Source organism: Anser cygnoides, chromosome 8 (genome assembly GCF_040182565.1).
Source record: "Anser cygnoides isolate HZ-2024a breed goose chromosome 8, Taihu_goose_T2T_genome, whole genome shotgun sequence".
NCBI classification, from domain to species: Eukaryota; Metazoa; Chordata; class Aves; order Anseriformes; family Anatidae; genus Anser; species Anser cygnoides.
The window spans coordinates 9,820,900-9,841,463 of NC_089880.1; the positions used below are offsets into that span (position 1 = coordinate 9,820,900).

At 47.6% G+C, this 20,564-nt stretch overlaps 2 protein-coding genes across 6 annotated transcripts in view; both read right to left on the reverse strand.

The window, feature by feature from the left end:
* The window catches only part of LOC106041627 (transmembrane protein 121), a 51,690-nt gene extending 49,066 nt beyond the window's left edge, over nt 1–2,624 (reverse strand). The window contains exons 1-2 of the mRNA XM_067001363.1: nt 2,437–2,624; nt 889–992 (exon numbers count right to left, since the gene is read on the reverse strand). The gene's annotated coding sequence lies outside the window, so the exon portion shown is untranslated. The remainder of the gene's footprint in view (nt 1–888; nt 993–2,436) is intronic.
* Nucleotides 2,625–9,020: 6,396 nt separating this feature from the next.
* The window catches only part of TEDC1 (tubulin epsilon and delta complex 1), a 69,379-nt gene continuing 57,835 nt past the window's right edge, over nt 9,021–20,564 (reverse strand). For all 5 annotated transcript variants that reach the window (XM_048080235.2, XM_048080234.2, XM_048080233.2 and 2 more), the window contains one exon: nt 9,021–9,793. In XM_048080235.2, the coding sequence (XP_047936192.2) occupies nt 9,434–9,793 (360 nt within the window). In that variant the 3' untranslated portion in view covers nt 9,021–9,433. The remainder of the gene's footprint in view (nt 9,794–20,564) is intronic.

Below are 20,564 nucleotides of genomic sequence, written 5' to 3' on the forward strand. Positions count from 1 at the left end.
TTTAATTCTGACCTTGCCTCAATTCCCAGCAGAAAATTGTTTCAGCTCAGAAATGGCCAGATTTACTCTTCAGGCCAATGAAAATAAGTCTGCGAGGCTGAAAAGAAGATGTCAAAAGCAGCCACTAAAGATCACTTTAAATGATAACAGTTGTACTTGAAGCAAAAAATAATATACAAAGCTTTCATCTAGCAATTTTCATCCTTGGACAGCAAAGTGCTTTACAGTCGAGTTCGCTCTCACCAGCCCTGCTTTTAAAGGTGAGAAGAAGTAGGGCTTTCGCTTGCTTTGCTGTGGTCCTGCAGCCCAAACCAGCTCGTGAATACGAGGGTTCTGGATCTCGTCCTCCCCCTGCCCCCAGAAATCCCTCCTGAGAAGGCTGCAGAGCATCTCCCTTTCACCTTCTCATCCCGAGGCAAAAGACGACACCTCTGGCCCGGTGCCTCGTGCTCCTCCCTGCACCTCCTCACTGCTCTGGGAACGTCGGCGTTGCAGAGCTTGCTGCCAGGTAAATCCCAGCAAGGAAACTGTTCCTGCAGGAGGCTTAGCTGCAGCCATTAAACCCCTAGTCTGGACGCTGTTGGTACCACTAATGGTGATGCTGCCCCTGAAATACGCACCCACATCCCCTACCTGTCGGGGCTCCTCCAGCACTGCGTTCGCATCCATCTCTCTAGTGAACCAGCAGCAAGTAGTTACGCTTTTATGGCCATAAAAATCAATTAAAAACAAAACCACACAAACACAAACCTATCTATCCTTGCAAAACAAACCCCTCGCTCACAGTTCTGCCAGCTGAGAGCTGTATGTGGCTGCCTGCCTCTGCTTCTCTGGGTAACGTGGCCCCATTACCCAACCCCAAGGGACTCCGCAGGGTGTACGGGATACCTTACAAACGTGACACGCTGTCCCCGTCAGCAGGGAGCACCCCAGCACAGCCCAGCAGAGCTGAGAGCTTCCACTTGTGCCCGGCCAAGTCACGAGGAGTTGTCCTGAGCAAAAAAAAAAAACCACCACAGTTGCTTAAAAGTTAGAGGCAAACACAAAGTGGGATACCCCCCAAAAGGCTGCTTTAAATAGAGGCTTCACTTAATTTGGATGTCTTATTCCAGTGAAATCTTATCTGCGAGTTTCAGGGCTGCTTGGGAAATCTTGCTGCCTCACCGGGGAAAAGGATATTTAAAAAGGATTAAATCTGACAGTCTTATAGCAAAACGTGGATTTTTTAAGACATGAGCAAAGCTTCAAGAGGAAAAGGTTAGTGGGCTGTTGCAGATGCAGCTGTGTTTAGACTAATAAGGCTTAATTTCTAGCTAGATACCAACAGACTGAATGTTAGAGGCCGAGCTGAAAGCCAGGCTTGGAGCTGAAGAAGGCAGGAGAAGGCTGTGCTGGTGCTGAGGGCACCTCGGAACAGCCCCCCAGGATGTTTCCTTGGCTGGAAAAAGCTTTGACAGCCCCTCTATAGCCCAGCACCCAGCGCAGCTCCCACCGGCCAGGGGCTGCCCCTGCCCGCAGCCGTCGGGCTGGGCTGTATGGGTTGGGATGCTCTGGGGAAGCTGGACCTGCCTGAGTCCTCTCTGATTCCTGCCCTGCATCCTTCCCACGCTGGGTGCCGAATCCCTTGGCCCCATCAATGAAGTGCCAGCAGAAGCAGGAGCATCCTTACGTGGTTTTCTTCTTGCTGCTAGCTGCAGATCTGCAGAGCAGATACATTACACTGCCTGAATCCCAAAGCCGGATAAGTGGGATGAGCTCCCCACTCTGCTTACACCCCCACCCCGGCAGCGGGTCGCTCTTGCTGGGCTCAGACCTGGAGCTCGTTCCCATGCAGGCTGGAAATCCCCCCCTTTCCCACACCACAACCTTGTCAGACCCCCCTGGAAGCTCCCCCCCTTTCCCACACCACAAACCCGCCAGACCCCCGCGCTGCCCCCAACACGCAGGAAAATTGCTTTTCGACTCCACGCTCACAAAATGCAGCCGTGCTTCGCTTCCCAATACTGAACCCGTTTATAAAAACATGGTTTTGCTCCGCTCTAATTGCTTCAAACGAAGCAATTGCATTACGCAATTACTGCACCTCTCCGGCAGACGCTCTCCACCAGCTCCCGAAATTTGCCCCCGACATGAATTAGATCTCGATGCTCAGCGAGTGGAAAGGCGGCAGCCCGGCCCCAAATACCTGGCTGGGGTGTGAGGGGGGTGCAGCAGGTCCCCAAACCCTGCTGCAGGCTGCCAGCGGGTGCCAGGACCACGCAGCTATTGCGGAGCCCTTGGTCCAGCTCCTGCAGGGGCTTTGTTTAGGAACGGGACAGAGCAGGCAGCGCTTCGCCACGACGCAGGGACGCTAACCTGGCTCTTAGGTGAGAAGGGGAATAAATAGGCTTACGTAGCTGGCACGCTGTAAATGAGACTTGCTGGGCCGTAACTCACCTGGCCTTGTATTTCACATCACGGCTAATGACATTTGTCATTAATAAGAAGCTTGTCACAGCCCTCTGCTCACAGGCTGCAGCTGCGGGGCTCGGGGAATCCCTCCCTTGGCACTGACACCTGGGAGATGCTCCCCTCCGCCGGCAGGGATGTCACCGCTCTGGGTCTGTTCTCTTCGTTTTCCTGTGCGACGTTCAGCAGGCAGCGAGGGGCAGGGACCGGGGCTGTCGGAGCAACAAGACAAGGACTTTCTGCGTTAGGGTGGCCCCGGGTGCCACCGCGTCCTGGGCGGGAGGGCTCGGGGCTTCTCCCAGGCCACAACCACCAGTGATGGAGTGGGGATGCACACACACACACACACACACTCCTCCGTGTCTGCTCCCATTGCCATGGAAACAGCCGTGGCATCAGGCACCGTTACCCGATGACTAATTGTGTAGCACACCCTGCGCCCAACGACTGAAACAACTCCCGAGCCCCAGAGACCTGCACCTAAACCCCCAGCAGAGGCTGGGACGTGTCCTTCAGATGCAGGTCCCAGAGGGGCCCTTCGGGCTCCGGTTTCACTTTAAATCCAGATTTTCTGAGGACACTTCGGACCTCAGTGGCTGCCCAGCCAGGGCTGCAGGGTATCACCCGAATTTCTGAGATTTCATCAGGCCTCGGAGCAAGGAAAAGCCCCGAGCAGAAGGCACCTGGCTGCGACAGCTGACGTGAAAGGCAGGCAGGGGCTCGGCATTCTGCGTCGCTTTTAGGTGACAAGCGCCATAAGGAGAGGCGAGGGCTGGTGCCGGAGGAAGGGCAGCACACGGGGCAGGACAGGGAAGCAGCCAGGGGCTGCACCGACTGCTTGCGGACTCCTCGGTCCATCACCCAGCCATCACCCAAAACAAAACATCAAAACATACCCCCCCCTAGAACTAAGTCCTTTATATTAAGGCAGGACTGGACATATTTTTCAGAAACAAAACAACCAGTTTGCTTCCCCCCCTTTTTCCCCCTTATACACAAAAGCGTACTTTCCCATTCTGGACAGAAACACTTTTTTTCCCCCGAGCTGGGCTGGGGGTGCCGGGGGCAGGCAGGCAGCACCAGCCCCGCACAGCGCTGGGATGGCTCTGGCCCCACAGTGCCCATTAGCACACATGAGCGAGTGCCTGGGGGTGAGAGCTTCGCTCATCAAATGTGCTATTAAGATCCTAATCCATTTCATTAGTCCGTTTCATTTGACGCGTAGTGAGGCTCAGAGATGCTCTGAGCAGCGGGGACGAACGCACAGGGCCTGGCCTGTGGAAAGATCAGCCTTTTCATTAGACCTCTAATTTCCTTTTCCTCCTTTATTAGGTTATTTCTAAAGCCGCAGGGCACCCGGGTCACGCAGCTCTGGCAGAGGTGCCATAGATTTCCCTTTCTGATGGTAACAAGACCCTCCACAGGATGTTTTGGGGACTGAAGCGATTAAATACAGCTGCAAGAGTGCCGAAATCTTTTCACGTGAGAAAGTCCTGAAGGCGACTCTCAGAGAGGCGGTGCAGAATTCACTACAGACCGGCCAGGGGGCTGATAAACAGCCAAGCTGAGGCTGTATCAATACATTTGACAGACGGGCTGACACCAGTTAATTTCCAGCTCTGTATCTCTCCAAAACAAACATGTATATGATGCACGGCCCCATTTAGGAACTGCAGTCTGCAGCAGGCATTTGGCACGGGTGGGAAGGCCAGAAGGTACCGAAGAAGCAGGGGGCAGTCTCATAATTTTGTCTCACTTCATCCCAATGTTAGCCTTTCAAATCACTTACAAGGGGTTACGTTACGTTGGCATCAAACAACTTACTCACCGCAAGCTGTCAGACAAGGACAAGCCATGCTTTGGGAACGCCCTGCTTTGCCATGCTTTTGGTGCCCCGCACGGTGTGGTGTCTGCCTCCATCCCAGGCCACGCTGCCGATGCTCTCCCCTTGCTGCTGCACACCCCACCTCAGTTTATTGGCTTCGTTGAAATGCCACTGTTATTTACATCCTGATAACAGCTCTATAAAAGCATCGTTCCTAAATACGTGGACTTCCTGCATAGAAATGCACTCGAGACTGCATTAAACCTTCATGCTCTTGAGGAAACATTTAACAAAGCAATAATTTTGTGAATATAATATTCATCTCGAGAACTAAATCATGGTAGTTCTTCAGAAACAGCTGTAAAAGCACACGTACAACTCACTGAATTATTCCCACCGAGCAAAGCTGAATGAGCTGGGGACAGCCTGGATGGGAGCTGGGCACCAGGGCTTCACGGGACCAGCAATGAATTCAGAGATTTTTTTAAATGCACTGTCTGCTTCAAAAAAATTAAGCACAGGTGAAAGATGAGAGGAAAAATCCCCCTTTCCAGCAGCCAGAACCAAATCACTCCCCTTCCTATCCCAGCCATCCCAGTGACCATCCCCAGTCCCAGCCATGGAGCTGCATTCAGTGGGGAGCTTGTCCTTACTCACTGGTATGAGTTACAGCACGATGTAACGGCCTGCTAAAGCTGCTTTCTGGAACAAATGCTGCCCCCATGGCTAATAGGAGGAATATTTCCTTCATTGAGAGAAAAAATTAATATTGGTTTTTGGCAGACACAAGGATGCCAAGTAAATAAGGTGCAGTCGAGCTTTACGGTTACTGTGCCTTTTGGTGCCCTTCTTGGCCCCCCGAAAGGGCAGCGATGAAAAATGGGGAATGCAAATGGGAACCCGCAATAACTGGTGCCCCGGAGCAGCCGGAGGCTGGTAATTAACAGCCGACATGGGGGCACAGGGCACAGCCTGGCCACGCTGCCGTGTCCCCGCAGTGCCACCAGCGGGACAGCTGGCACAGCTCCAGCTCCCCGCATCCTAAGGCACGCAGAAAATACCCCACAGGCTGAGCTCTGCAGCAGTGCTATGGCAAAGAGCAGCGTGAAACGCCCTCCTGCTCTCCGTGTCTGCAGCTTGAGGCATCGCCTGGCCGGGCAGCAGGTGCTGGGTGATAATTCGGGGTCACTGAGCTTGTCGAGGCGTTGAGGAACAGCCCTGGCGCCGTGCACACAGCTGGCGCTGGGACCCTCTCCCCGGACAGATGGGGCTACAGGAGAGCTGCAAGCAGCAGCCACAGGCAGAGGAGGAAGGGGAAAGCCTGGCATCACATCTTGCAGGCGGCCGAGGGGCAGAGAAGTGAGCAGGATCACACACATCCCCGCTAACTGCCACCAGCTCATCCTCCAGCAGGCGCTGGTGGAGGAATCCCGCAGGGAACCCAAAACACTCCACGCTGGAAATCACTACTCCCAGCAGCTCTTATTTTTAAACATAGGTTGCAGCCCTTATTTACCAGCAGGCGCAATGCTGTCAGGAGCACTGACTGCAGATGCCTCGCTTGCCTTTTGCAAAGTAAACCTCCTGTTTTGACTGCGAGCTGATTGATGCTCAGTTATTTGGGGAGGGATATTTCTAGCTATGCAATGCAAGCCAGAGTTACCAGCCAATTAAGTATTTATGGCCAATTGCATTTTCCTAGCGAGATGTTTGGAAAGCAGACACCAATTGCATCAGAGAAACGGGTTAAACCATGCTTTTCTATCAACACCCCCGTGCTGGCCTAAGAGAAAATGCACAGCCAACGTCCTGCAGAAGCTTCTCTTAGGGCTATGCTTGGAAGCAATCCATCGCCAGGGCGCGTGCTTTCGGCACGGCACCAGTAAGGCAGCCTGGCTTCAGCGAGTGTACCCCAGCACCACGCAGAGCACCCTGGCGGGTGCTGGCAGAACCCCTGTGTCCTGCTTTTCCAGCACGGGCCATCGCTTCCACCAGGCTCCTCTCTTTCTGAACTCACTTGGAAACCCTGCACCAAACTCCAACCAAAGTATCTCCCTTTGAGATGCACCAACAAGGACAACTGCTGCAGCCTCCTTATAAGAAAAAGAAAAATCACCCCTGCTGCCTGTTCCAGATGTTAAGGCATCACCAGCACTGTTGTTCTTTTTAGTTGAACAACCAGACACACACCCTTCCCTTTTCAGTTCCCTTAGGACAAAGATCCCTGCTTCCACAAGGAAACACACAATAAGCCTGGTGATAACGGCGAGGGACAAATCATTTAACAGCTTGTATCGTTGCCTTTCAGTCTGTAGTGGGTTGTTTACAACACTCTCCAATTTCAGTGAAGTAATACTTAACATTTCCTGAGCATGCTCGAGCCCATGGATGAAATGTACTGCGCTTGAGTCATCCGCCGCCTGCCGCAGCATCTGCCAGGGACCAAGCGGAGTCGCCTGCTCGCTGCTGGCCACGCGCCCCCGGTGCAGACATCTTCGCCCTCCTTTTACAGCATCTTCCAACACTCACACAGGGACGAGCCTGCTGTCCAAGGTCACTGCAGCCTTTAAAACCAGCGGGTTGTGATGTGGTCATGCACAAGTGAAGTCAAACGCTTCCAGTGCCAATGTACGAGGTGACAAACATCTCTCCGTTAGGTATAACCTTGGTTGTATCAACCACGGTCACCGAGTTCACTTTTCTGCCTGAGAAGAGGGGCACAGGAGAGAGGGGGGCTGCAGGTGTTGGTTTCAAAGCCTCAAGTGCCCAGAACGCCGTGCTTACCTTCAAGGGAGACTGCAGAACATCCGCTTGTTCAAACTGCTAATTGGTACCCGAACCAAAAGGCGGCGAGAAATCAGTGCCAGAAAATTACAACCACATCTCTCCCGGCTCCTTGCATAATGTGTCTGAAGCAGATGATGCCAGCACAGCCTTTGTACCCTTGGTGCTATCTTCTGTGAAGCTGCTTTCAGCTTTAGCCGAGACATTAACGCCAGGACAAGCAGGAGCAGCTCCGATCTGCTGACAGTTCCCCATCCATAACACAGCCACCTTGCCCCAGTGATTTGTGCCGTGCAGTAAATGCAGCTGTCTGAGATTCACTGTGGAAACTTTTATGCTTAGCACACACACACATATATACGGACAGAGCACACCATCATTTTTACATTTCACCAGAGAGAAAAATAATTCTTGGGGGTCAAGCAGGGGCACACGCGCTGCCAGCTCCGGTCTCTGCTGAAGGGGGATCCTTGGAGGAGCACCGAAAAGCGCTGCACTAAGAGCTGCGTGCTGACAAATATTTGGTGCTAGGAAATAAGTCAGCTCATGAGTTTCTACTGTCAGTTTAAGTGGATGGCAGCATAATGCATTGAGGCATACAGCATTAAGACAACCCTGATAAGCTAGCTGCGAGCTAGACCCGCACTTGAATCCGAGCTCGCTCTCCCTGCTAAAGAAAATTTGTCCGCTCGTCTCTGCTGAAAATCCCAGGAGAACAAAGGAGCTTTTGAGAGCAATGTTTTAAACCTAAACGTGATGCTACATAAAAAATTCCTTGGATAAAAGCCGGAGGAGGATATGAAATGCTCAGAAAGAGACAGACGGGTGCTGCCATCCTTGTTAGGTCTAGGACATACTGGTTTCCTTCCCATTCACAAATAACTTTTCTGTGAAGCCTGTGTCTGAGCAAGTGCTCTTCTGCTTTCAGTCTCAGCAGCCCTGGAACCAACGCGCTCCCAAGGCTGTACCCACCAACAGTGGGGACACGTGCTTCAAACAGTTCAGCGCTTGACACCCTGCCCCTACAGAGGTGGCTGGAGAACAAAGCAATGTGGACTGGCATTTTAAGGCCAGGTCTGCTCTCCCAGCGGCAGCAGCAGCCTGTGGCCATCCGCCCCAGAGCTGAACCCCGCTAGCCCATGGGGGTTTTCTGCTCCAGGACCACGTTGTCACCTCCGGTGCCAGCTGCCATCAGGCAGAGTCACATCCCTGGCTGTGGCCCACACAGACACCCTTCTCCTGGGGCTGTCCCACCTGCAGAGGAGTTGGATCCTGTCTGGAGTTGGATCTCCAGCTGAGAGCTGCGCTTCCAACCAGCCTTGCTCAAGCCTGGTCCTTGGAGAAACAAGCTGGGCCACGCATTTGGCTGAGCAGGGAGCCAAGAACAGCTGTCAAGCAGCAGCACCAGGGAGCTGGGACAGCAGACGGAGCCAGACCAAGGAAAGCCCACTGCTCACGGCAATTCAAAATGAGAAGCGAACTGTTTTCTTTTATACTCATTTATTCCTGAAAGTGTACAACTAGAATATAAAAATATTCCTTGGTGAAAGCAAAACAGAGAAGGGCAGGAAATGCATGCCAAGTGAAAAACATTTGCATATTCCACTGAAAGGAGCCTCCAGAGACAGAGCTCGGAGACTCCTCAAGCTTGGAAGCTAGGGCCATGCTTCTATTTTACAGAAACTTCCCTACAGCAGATCCATAACTTACCTCCCTGTGACTCATAACTTGGTGGAACTGGTTTCTAGTTTGTTCTCTTTGAGAACCCAATTACTTGAAGTGCATCACAGCAGCAAATGAAAACGGTGTGCTGCCTTATTTATTATCATGCATTTGTTTTTCCTTACGGTGACTGCATTATAGCTGCCACAAATATGCAAACCAGATGAATTAAAATAGCTCACTTTCTCAAACATTTCCAATCTCTGAGCCTCGGTACTTCACATGTTCTCCAATACCTGGATTTTCTTTTGACTAATGAACACTTCCACTTGCTGGAAAATGTTGAATGCAATTAGTACTTCAATCTGCAGCCTCAAAATATGCCGTGTCTGGCAGCTGAGCATTCTGAAACAGCCCAGTGCTTGGCAGAAGAACTAGAAATCTGAAAGATGAAAGGGAGATTTAAGCACACTCCCACTAAGGCCTGCTGCAGAATTTAATTGGCAAGGTTAGCAATAAAGAGGCTGCAGAGAGAACCACCAAGGTTATGGCACCAGTGCAAGTCACAAAGCAGTAACAAGTTATGATTCCCAGGCTTACAAATTAGAAATCACATTTGGTTCCTCACCTTGCACTCCCCCATACCGAGCTGCACAAATGTGTTCTGATCAAATAAGTCTACTCCTGTGCTCTTCTCAGTCCAGCTTTATCTCTTCAAGGGGAGATACAAATCACTCCGTCCAACCCTTCTGCAATTTCGTCCAGCCTCTGCCTGCACTCCTCCCGCAGCTGCTTCAGCTCTCTCTGCAGGCTGGCCTCTCTCATCTGCAGCTCTCTGATCACCTCTGTAGCACTGACAGCTGGAGCAGGCTCCTTGGATACAGATCTACTGAAGCCTATTTTGCTGGCAGAATGCTTGCTTCTATACACCAGCCTGCACAAACCATGCATTTTATTTTTTTTTGGAGCACACAAGTTTGAAAGATCTAGCAGTTTCAGTTCCACAGCTTCCTGGATCTTTCTAACAGTAGCAGCGAAGTCCTCTTTCTGTAGATCTTCTGCTCTTGTTTTCACCTGTATAGAGGGGGGGAAAAAAAAAAAAAAAAAGAGAGAGCAAGGTAGGTTTCTGTGAAAAACTCACACCAGGAAACAACACAAAATGTCAAGTTTGGATTAGGATGTACCAAAGAGACGGGAGCCAAGTGTAAACCCAAGTGCATGGCAGTGAAATCTGAATTAAGCTAACACACGCTTTCCATCAGGTAGCAGCACCAGAGACCAGAAAGCTGCCTGTGGTAATTTGTTTGCAGCTTCACAGTCCAGCAACCCCTCCGCCGATGAGTAATACCCAAGGGCTCTGCACTCATCCCTCACGCTGCCGAGTGGGTGGTTTTGCTTCAGAGCAAAACACACGGAGCAAGAAGGGAGGTCTAGCAGAGTGACCTTCATCACCGTTGTGCTTTAAGCCACCGTGTTGTCATAACAGATTAATTGCTTCATGACTAACAGCATTAATTAAGTTTGCAAATGCTTTCTGTACTTGGCAAAGCAAGAAAGTAGGAACGACAACCATAACCTAGAAATTCCTTCATTCTCGTTATGGGGTTGCAAATAGTACGATGAAAATAGTAGAGCAGAGACAAAGCAGTATGGGCTGAGAACAAAATGAACACCAGGCAACACAGTTTCTCTGAAGGTAGGCCCAATAAAACAAAGCTTTTCTTGTGACAGAATCACCGTCTGGGTAAAAGCAATTGTATACACTGGGGTTTCTCCAAAGCATTTGATTTAATGTTCTCTAACAATTTGATTTGAAGAACTTGCAAGATGGTAATTGCCTTGCCAATTTTACAAGTGGATTAAACATGAATTCAGTGACTCATCTCCAAACGTAGCTGTCAGTGGGAACACATCCATACGGAGAGGTACCCTACGCTCAGGTCCCTCGGGGAAACGGCTCGTGGTCCAACGGCACGTCATACATCGTGTAGTCTCCAGGTGGTGGTTGTGGTGGAGTTCAACACAGACCCAGAGATCGCAGGGGGGAATCCTGGGTGGGGAAAGGCAGTCTGGCTCGTGGCAGTCCACAGAGGGGCCATCCTGACCCCCTCCCTGCCCCATAAACATTTCCTGTTTTACCTTGTCACAGCTCTTCCATTGCACTTCTCCATCAGCCGAACCCACACAGCTGGCAGCAGAGCAGAAAGGCCATGGGCAAGGGAGAGTCACAGCCTTCTGCTGCGGTAGCCAGCTGCCTAGGCAGCTCAGCAGAAAACCAGCAAAATTTCAGAGAACAACAAAAACACATGGAAACAGAAGCACTCAAAGGCAGGTCACCCAGTGAGACTCAGCCCAGAAAACACGCCTTATAAGACCTGAAGAGCTCCGAATATTCTATTTAAGACATAACTTGTTTTAGATCCTGAAAGTGAAGGAGGAGGCGGTGAGAGACCAGAGTTTGCTGACAAAGACACAGCAAGATCAAATGGATGAAAATTTAAGTTAGATACTCAGCTTCAGATTAAGACATTGTTTCCTACTGTGAGGATAACGAACCAAGAAATGCTCCACTGCAGCTCTGTGGACGAATCCTTCGGCCAAAGCTCAGTGCTGATGCCACCCCGCCTTCCAGCCTCGCAGCTGCTCTGCTGCCCCTTCCTTCCCTGGCCATGGGTGAAGATGAACTTCTCCTGGGCATTTTCAGTCTGCAGATCTGCATTAGGATGTTGGTATCTCACGTGTCAGGGCTCAGACCAGTCATCTGTAAGGTCAGGGATATTTTGGTATCTCAAACACCAGAGATCACTCAGAGCTGCAGTTGCAGCTAAATTCCTCCACTGACACCAACGTAGCGAGGGCTTCGTTCACTTATCCCAAGTCTTTTATCAGAGTTATCTTCATCTGTTTGGCAGCCAAGTAATTAATCCTCTCCAGAGTCTTCTGATGTGTTATCCCTCCCTACCCTCAACAAAGATCAAGAAAATCAATCAAGTCAGAAAAGGAGTAGGTTCCTCTGAATTTTTCTTAGCATCTTAAAGGCTTTATCAACGCAGAACCATCTGTTAAAGGAGACCTCTGTTGACTGAGGCATTTGAATAGAGAGCTGTAGCAGAGAGAAGTCTCTCCTTGCCCTTGTTCAAGAACCAAGGGTCCCTCTTTATCATAATCCCTAAGGAACCCCAGGACATCTCTTGCTGTTGGCAAAAAGAATAGCTGCTGACCAATCCTCTAACAACAATTTAGAAGAAACAAAACTGAGAAAATAAATTCTATGTTATCTGGGCTTGCCACTGCCAATGAATAAATGGCAAGTGAAGTCTGCACAAAGTGGATTTAACACCGGAATCCAAAACAGGGAACATTTCCTCTTACTTACAAAGAACAAAATCACCAAGCAAACAGAGTCCACAAAATGTTATTTATTTTCTTGCATTAAACTCAGGCAGAGTACTAGTAGGGCTGTATAAAAGTACTCCTAATGAAAAATACGTTTTCATACCAGCCAAAAATGGAGAATTTTATTACCTATTGTGCAAGGCACACGATGGAAGAGCACGTTACTCTCAGCAGTAAGCGCATTGAGTTTTAACTCATCGTAGGAACAGCTGCGATAGAAATTACTGTAGTGAAGCAAGAGCAGCTGTAAAGACAAGGACAACAACCTAGCTGTAAAGCAGTCAGGGAAACAGAAGTATCAGAATGGCACTGCACATGCTGTCTTCTGTAAGCTTCTGTAAGGAGAACCAACATTTTCTGGGACAGAAAATTTTCTAGATTAATTTAGTAAGAGAAAATTTCAATATAATGGCTATGAAATAAGACAGCAAGTTTTGTAAAGCACTATTTGTATCACAGAAATCTGGAGTTGGATAACTAGTTTGGTTTATTTTTTGCTCTGCTCTTCCTGGTAAAAGTAAGTTCTGCAACCACATATGTTCACAAATACCCTTGTTGAACAGCTGAAGTCTCTAGAGGTTACCTTCAGGTAATGTTCTTTACTCTTCACATCCTGAAGACTTGTGAAAACACTCGATAACCTCCCTCCTGTATGGTTAATTGATGCTTTTTAACAGCTTGCTATCTCCCATTAGTCAGCACACAATGATTATTCTACACTGCAAAACAATCTCGGCAGACCACCGTACATTAAACAAACACACTACAAAAGGTAAGGAGCCTCAACATTTTGTGCCTGCCCCTCTCTATCCTTTCAGTCTCAATCTAGCAGCTGGAACTTCGACTGCCAATTAGGCTCACGGTGCTGTCTGACAACTGCTGCGCATCCTCCCCGAATAAATACAACAAGGTAATCATCGTTTCCACTTCCACAGGAACAACCTCATCCCAGAGGGACCCTGCGCTTTCTGAGAAAAGCCACACCAAACACTGAGGGAATCAGCTGATGGGAAATCCACATCTTCCAACTGGCACACACCCCGCTCTGGAGCGGGTACCGATCTGGTTAGCTCTTCAGACCACTTCCGCACACCTCTAAGTACAACAGAGCGGTTACTTACAGGCACTGAGGATCGTCCTCCTCCTGCTGGTGCCCCCCAGCCCTGCCTCACCACGCCAACAACTACGTTGGGGACAGGAGAGTGGCCACGCTGCCCTGGCTGCTCCTTGACTTCTGGAAGTCTTCCAGAAGGCTACCTCAGGTTTCAAAACACATTAAAAATTAAAAGCTAAAGGGAAAACTATAACGATTTTATAGAAGACAAGGCACAAGTAGCCTTGCCTTCTCCCAGGGACAGGACCACAACCAAGGCTGTTTTTCGAAAAACGAACAAAAAAAAAAAACAACACACACTAAGGCTGAGGTCCAACTGAGGAAAACAGCCAGGCCAAAGCAGGGTGGGCCCAACCCACGCATTGCCAAATCCACTGGGAAAGATGAGAAACTAAGAAACAAGGGGCACGCAGCTCAGCTTGGTCCCTGCTGCAGTGTATTGACTCGTGTGCTGATGCACAGGAGGGACCTCAAACCTGCACACTCCTACGGACACTGTTAGCTTCCCCATCACCACCTGTTCTAAAACTTCTTCTACCTAAGGCAGGTGTCTGGATGAAAAGGGTAGCCAGTGGCACCTCAGCTATTTTCAGCCCTGGGAATCTTCTAGCTTTGAGTAAGTTTTAGAGCGATGGGTTTGGTGAGTACTTCTTGGAAAGGGTAACGTGTCTGACACTTTGCACAAGCTGCTTCCCACTTTCTCTGCATGCTCTGTTGTTTTGAGGCCAGAAGAGTACTACCCAGACTCGCCTTCTCTGGGTGCTGTATACATTTGTCATGGGGACAGTCCCTGCCTCCAGCTGCCCACCTTGTGGGAGGTCTGCTCTCACCAACTGCTTACGATGAGCAATCCATTTAGCTCATCCAATCTCTCCTCAAATATCAGCCCTTCCAGCCCTTCCTAATTGCCGTGGCTTCCTCAGCTCCCTCGCATTTGCCTGCACCTTGCTGCTAATGAGCTGCCCGGGGTTTTGTGTCTCATTCTGCGTGGCGCAGAAAGATCCCCACGAGGCTGCTCTGCCTCTGAGTTTTAACAGCTTGCTAATGAAAAGTGCAATAAAAATGACAAAAAAAAATGTTCTTTTTCTGCTAAGCAGCAAGACGGATGGGAACAGACTTGGGGAGAATTTGGTCAAAATGTACAACATCCTAAAAAGGTCCTACAAGATCTAGAAAACCACATAACATTATTTAAATCATTTCCAGGAATGACCTAACAAAAGTGGCAATCTTCCAAACGCTGGATGTCAATAATTCAGCTTGGAAAAACTTCACGTGGCAACCCGAAAGCCTCAAAAAGCAAACAAACGCTGTGCCCCACTCAGTTACATACGTGAAGGAAGCCACCAGAGCTAGGGATGCAGCAACAACAGGTCCAAACACCTTTTTCAAGGAAGAAAAGAAAGGTGAGAGCACAGGAGCACTTCCATTTCATGAACGCACTGCTGCCAGCTTCGAGGAACAAGCAGCAAACCAAATTGTGGAGCCCCTTTTGAAGTGGCTGATAAGGACTGGAATCATGTCACTATTTTTAAAACACAATCTCTTCAAATCACTCCAAGAGCACTGCAGAAATGGCTGTAACAACGCTATTGTTCCCAAAACAAGCTGCACAAGCCTAGAAACAGCACATTTTCTGCCTCCAGTCCTATCTGTCTACTCACTTCTCCCACATTTCTCTTATGAATGGAGAAGACCCCATATGCATATGACACGAAACAAATTATCCTTCCCACTCAACACAAATAACACAAAATGCGATGCCAGTCCTTGCTAGAAAGCACCGTGCAACCTGCTCCTTTGTGCTCGGAGCCACAAGGAACAAACAGAGAAAAACCTCAGATCTTGTCTTTTGGGGTTGGGCAGTGAAAGGAAATTAGGAAATATGAATGGATGCGATATCCAAGCCACTAAGTCACACTGCCTTCGCTATCGGGGGCGTAATCGCCCAACCCCTTTCATAAACTCATCCAGTTCCTGTGAAAACACCACACGGCAGCCAACTCACAGGATATTTATTCCCAAAGGAAGCTCATTTCAAAGCTTTACTTTAAAGCTATCATATCCACAACAGCCCCCTCTATTTGAGGAGCTGAAAAGCGTGAAGTGGAATATTACATGCTGGGAATTAGATGGTTACTTAGGGGAAAACAGAAAATATTTTGCAGAAATAGAAAAGGGCTGCCAGGCCAGATGGTGCACTCACCTGGCTGGCTCTGAGCTGCTCCCCAGGGCATGGCAACATCCCAAGCACGGCACTGGGAGGCATTCCCCCAGCTACAGGAGCTGCCCTCCAAGCTCTCCATCTCCACGTATACCAAGCAGACTCAGCCAGCAGGCAAGCATCAGTTATAGATAAAGATCTACGAATAAAAAATGAAAGCGGGATAACAATGGAGATACGGGCATCGCTCAGAGACTGCCATCAGGGATGCCGTGCAGAAATCCTGACAACCAACCACTGGAAAACAGGCAGAGCAAATTGAGGCTAGTTTAGAAGTTTGCAGACTTATCCCTATCAGCCCAGCGGCTGAACCTTGCAAACACTCGTCTTTATAAAGACTAAAATAACACTGCTTATAAACTATCATTATTTATACCCTTTGCTCTGTCTCAGGGTTTATTCCTAGTGTTTATTCCACCACCACCTCCTCCAAGAAAAGCCTTGCAGAACTGCAGTCCCAGCTGACAGTCTATCTGAGATACAGGGAGCAGGATAGAGAAGGATTTGCAGATTACTTTTAAGAAAGCTCTCTGTCTGCATGGAAAAAGCAGCACCAAGTGCAAAAGGAAAGAGGGCAAAAGGAAATAACAAGCAAAAGGATCAAAAATATAAAAGGGGAAAGAGCAGAGTCCACTATAAGCATAGCAGAAGGACCTGTAAGTATTAAATAAAAGTGGAATACAATAAAACCAGTCACAGGGATCCCAGAATTCCCACCCACCACCTTTCTGTGTGCCTGTACAAGAATGCACTGGCTATTGAAATGCACTTTCTGCACCTTACTGCACACACAGGAACAGAGAAGCACTGAAAAACACCCACCACTGTCCGTCTGGGGAAGCAGATGCTCAAGCAGAGTTCACCCCAAACTACATCAGATGAGCAGGAACTGAACAAGCCAGGAGCAAAGCTCTCCACGTCTGTGTGGCTGTTTTCTGTACAGAACAGAGAGTCATAACCCAAACACTGTGTGCATGTGCATCTCAGAAGGTATAAAAGGGAATCCTTTTTCACACATAAGTAGGGGCAGGGCTTCACATTTCTTTATCAATGAACAAATAACAGTTTGGCTAGTAGATCATTTTCCTTTAACAAAAAATGCTATTTTTTTTTGTTAAGTCATACTTCAGTGTATGATAAATGCTTTCATTCCATAGCGGGGGGATACAGGACAGGACACAACACAGCCCTGCGAAATTCAAACACTTGCTGAGCAGCATCTTCCCCCCCCAAAAAAAAAAATCAGACCCCCAATGTTCAGAAAAGTATCTAAAGGCACTTGCTGCTTATACAGAAAAACAAGAATAAAGCAACAGCAAGTCTCTGCAATCAGCTATTCTGGAAACACTACAACACTGAGGTATTTTTTAGAGTAAAAACACCTGCTTCCTTATTCTAATTTCCAATTCATGCCTTCTAATAACTTGCCCAAATGTCATTTCAAGCCCCTAAGAAAGCTACAGAGTTAGCACTGCAGCTCCGTAAAACTTGTCTCATTGAATCAAGCTTCTTTGCTAGAAGCTTTCAAGGTTTTTAATTTTCTGCAGCAGTTTCTGCAACCTGAGAGAGTAACCAGTTAAAAACCCTGGAAACCATCATTTTCTATTTTAACAGCTGAACACTTCCCACAGTGTCCTGCCTAAATGAGGTTTCTTTCTTCTTCTGTGATCCTTGATTGTACACAGAGAGATTTGATGTTCTTCTGAAATAGCCCATTTAATAGCAATACACATGCATTTAGAGATTTAAAGCCAAAATGAACTGCTTAAGTAGTCTAACCTTCTGCACAGCACAGGCTGCAGTATTTCACCTAGTAATTTCTGCTGCGTTCTACTACATTTTGATAAGCTACAGGGTCTCTTCTAGAAACTAACTTTTTTTTTTTTTAAACACAAGCTCCAGCTGATCAAAACCCTACCCTATTGCAATGTTATTTCAGCAGTAAAATACATTTATGGTTTAAAATGTCCATCTTCTTGCTAAGTTCTGCCTTAGCCACCGGGTCTTGTTATGCCTTTTTTCACCTAAAAAAGTCTTATTCGTCTTGTACCTTCAAAGCTCCACATCTGTCTAGGAACTTACAGAACACGATCCAGCAATAACTTTGCCTTGGTTCAATTACACTCTTCTAACCTCTCAAGAAGGACCAACCATCGTTTTATAGTTACGATGATGGTATAAGCAGGACCAACACATTTCTTTAAGCCCTGACTCACGATCTGTACCTTAATCACCAGTAGCAGACAGTAAAAGTTATCAATAATCTAACATCTTTTTCCATGATCCCATTACCTTCTGTTTCATGAGCCACAAAAAATAAAAGTTTGCACATATCCAATACCTGAAACTGTAAGCAGATCAAATTGGTTCAAGGTATATACAGCGGTATTTCTTATTGAAAACTCAAAAGCTCTGGCTTAACAAATAGCTAATAGCTGCAGCAAAATTTTGCTTTAATGTAATTACTGACTTGTAACAGTTAAATTCAGCAAGAGGAAAAACCTTAGGCCTTTGGAGTTGATGAAGAATAAACAAAAGGGGTGATATCAAAGTAATATTAATGGGTGCGTTATTTCTACTATAAACTATGAAGACATTTGAAAAGGGTTGTAAAGCTGAGCTACAGCAACTGACAGAATATGTAATTATACAAGCAGCTGCATTCCAAATTTTGCCCGGATTTGCAATTTCCTGCAATTAGAGAGGAATGTATACATCTCCATCTTATGCATTTTAAGCAAGACACTCACTATTCACATGTTAGCTCCCAGGCACACCTATTGTCATTTCAAAACAAAACGACAGGGAAGCCACAGAGAGGCAATACACCTACTTTATCTAGCAAGAGAAGGCCGGCTTTTAACTGGGGGAGGAGTTCTCTGAGGAGAAACTAAAAATATAACGCTAATATCAGAAATGCACATAGCTGCAACCAGCGAGAACAGCTACAGAAGTCTGGCCAGGCACCGCTGCTGTGTGCTTATTTCGTTATACTCTGAATACTGCAAAGCACCTCATAAGCCTTCAGGGTGGGATCCACACTGTTCTCCAGTGGAAAGCTTTAAGGCAGTGAGGAAGAACAGTAACAAAGATTTAAGAGCTCATTAGAGCACCAGAGTGAGATCATTTCGTACAGAGGAGAAACCTGACCTCACACGGATGCATACCACATTTCTGTCGTTGTTCCTGAAAGAAAAGGATACAGGATTAAGAAAACAGGAAAGGAACGACAGTAAGATTTTCCAGTGTCTTTACAAGAAAATGCAAAGTAAACCTGCAAATACCAGCGCAAAACACAGAAGTGCAGGACTGATAAAGAGCACTGCCTGTTTGCTGAGCCCATGAATACCTATCGCAGAGGAAAAGGGAAAGGGAAATTAATCCTCCTAGGCCCAAAAGCAACCAAACTCTGTGGCTGCTGCGAACTGTGCCCAAGGACTGCGTGGGCTGCAGTGGGGCGGGATTGTTAAAGGACACGCCAGAGGCGAGCAGAAAGGGAGCTACTGCTGAAAACCTCCAGATACACACCTCTCACCACAACGCTACAAAAAAGTTTACTGCCTTACAGATATTTTTGAAATCTCAGTTTTAGCATGAGCAGTTTGCTTTCCCAGTGTTTAGCTTTTGAGAACTGAACTCAAAAAGGAAAAAAACAGAAGGGGAACAAAAACATAATGGGATTATTTGGAGCGATGCTGTTGGCAGAACCAGCCAGGAACAAATCCCGAAACAGTAGCTGGACTTCAGAGAAATTAGCAATTTCTGCATCACCTCTGCGCTGCTAAAAAGATCCCAGCGTGAGAGAGACAAAGCAGGGGCACAAACATAACACAAGACTGCCAAAATCACCGTGCTCTAGAGCCAGAGAGCATCTAAACCTCTTCAGCTATTTCTTGAGATGGTGTGTAAGCCCACCAGAAGGTGGGCATCCCACCAGCCACTACAGACCCACTGCTCTTGGGAAGGTGGGAGAGCTCCAGGCAGGAGCAAACTTGCATATTCTTTACCAGTGATTACAGGGAGATGCAGTTCAGGCTTGTGAAAATCCCATACGGCACACAACTCCCAAAACGCAAGGGGAACGAGAGATAATGCAAAAGGAACAAGAGATAAACACCTATTTCATTCTACTAATTATAATAACCAAAAAAAATCCAGTCTAATGGACCAGTCTTTTATAACGAATGAGTCTTTTATAATGCACTTCTTTTTAATTTGTTTCATCTTTACACGTTAAATCTTTGAATTCATCTAAAGAATCACCCAAATTAATGTTGTAGCATGCACATCCTGAAAATACAGAAAAAGCGCAGAACGTCAGCTTCGGTCTGTTAGATTAGATTTAGGCACTTGCAAGAAGACTGCAGCGCTACTTTGAAAAAGACACTGACAACGACAAATTACTAAAGAAGGCGGCAGACAAGTATTGCTTCATGTAATAAATTGCTCACTTATTTTTCAATTTGTTCTTCCAAATTTTTATCTTGGGCAGCAGAGACAAACAGTGACGCTGTGAGATACCATCTCAGATCTAAGTGACACGCAGCGGCTCGGAGGGCCCCACTTCATTGTAAGCACAGCTCTATCACTCCACGCTACGTGAAAGTAGCCACTTCAGAAACCAAAGTGCTGCTTGTGACTAGCACTTCTCTATATTATCCTGCTCTGGGACGACAGGATGTGAAACTGAAAAGTCAAGCGATGTAGCACCTGTATATGCAGCCCAGAAGAGGAATGTTTATACAAAGCACTCCTAAAATAGACTGATGAGAGTAAGGTATTATCACCTGGTAATTCAGATTTTCGGAAAACAGTCGGTCTTACAAAAAAAAACTACAAGGAAAATGAAAAAATAAGGGATTTCTGCAAACCAGTAAAATTTCAGTTAGTTCCGTTTCAGTTTCATTGCTCCCTTGCCACCTCTGAGAGCTCTGAATGACCACTGCAGAACATCCAACAGCACCCAGCCCTGTGGCTCTCTCTCTGCTTTTTGGAGAACCAGGAGCTGTGCATCGGCCAAAGGTCCCTGCAGCAACCCAGCCTGAACATAGCAATAGCATGAGGCAAATGAACAGTAACCCTCAGGTGGAAATTTGTCAAAATAAAACATT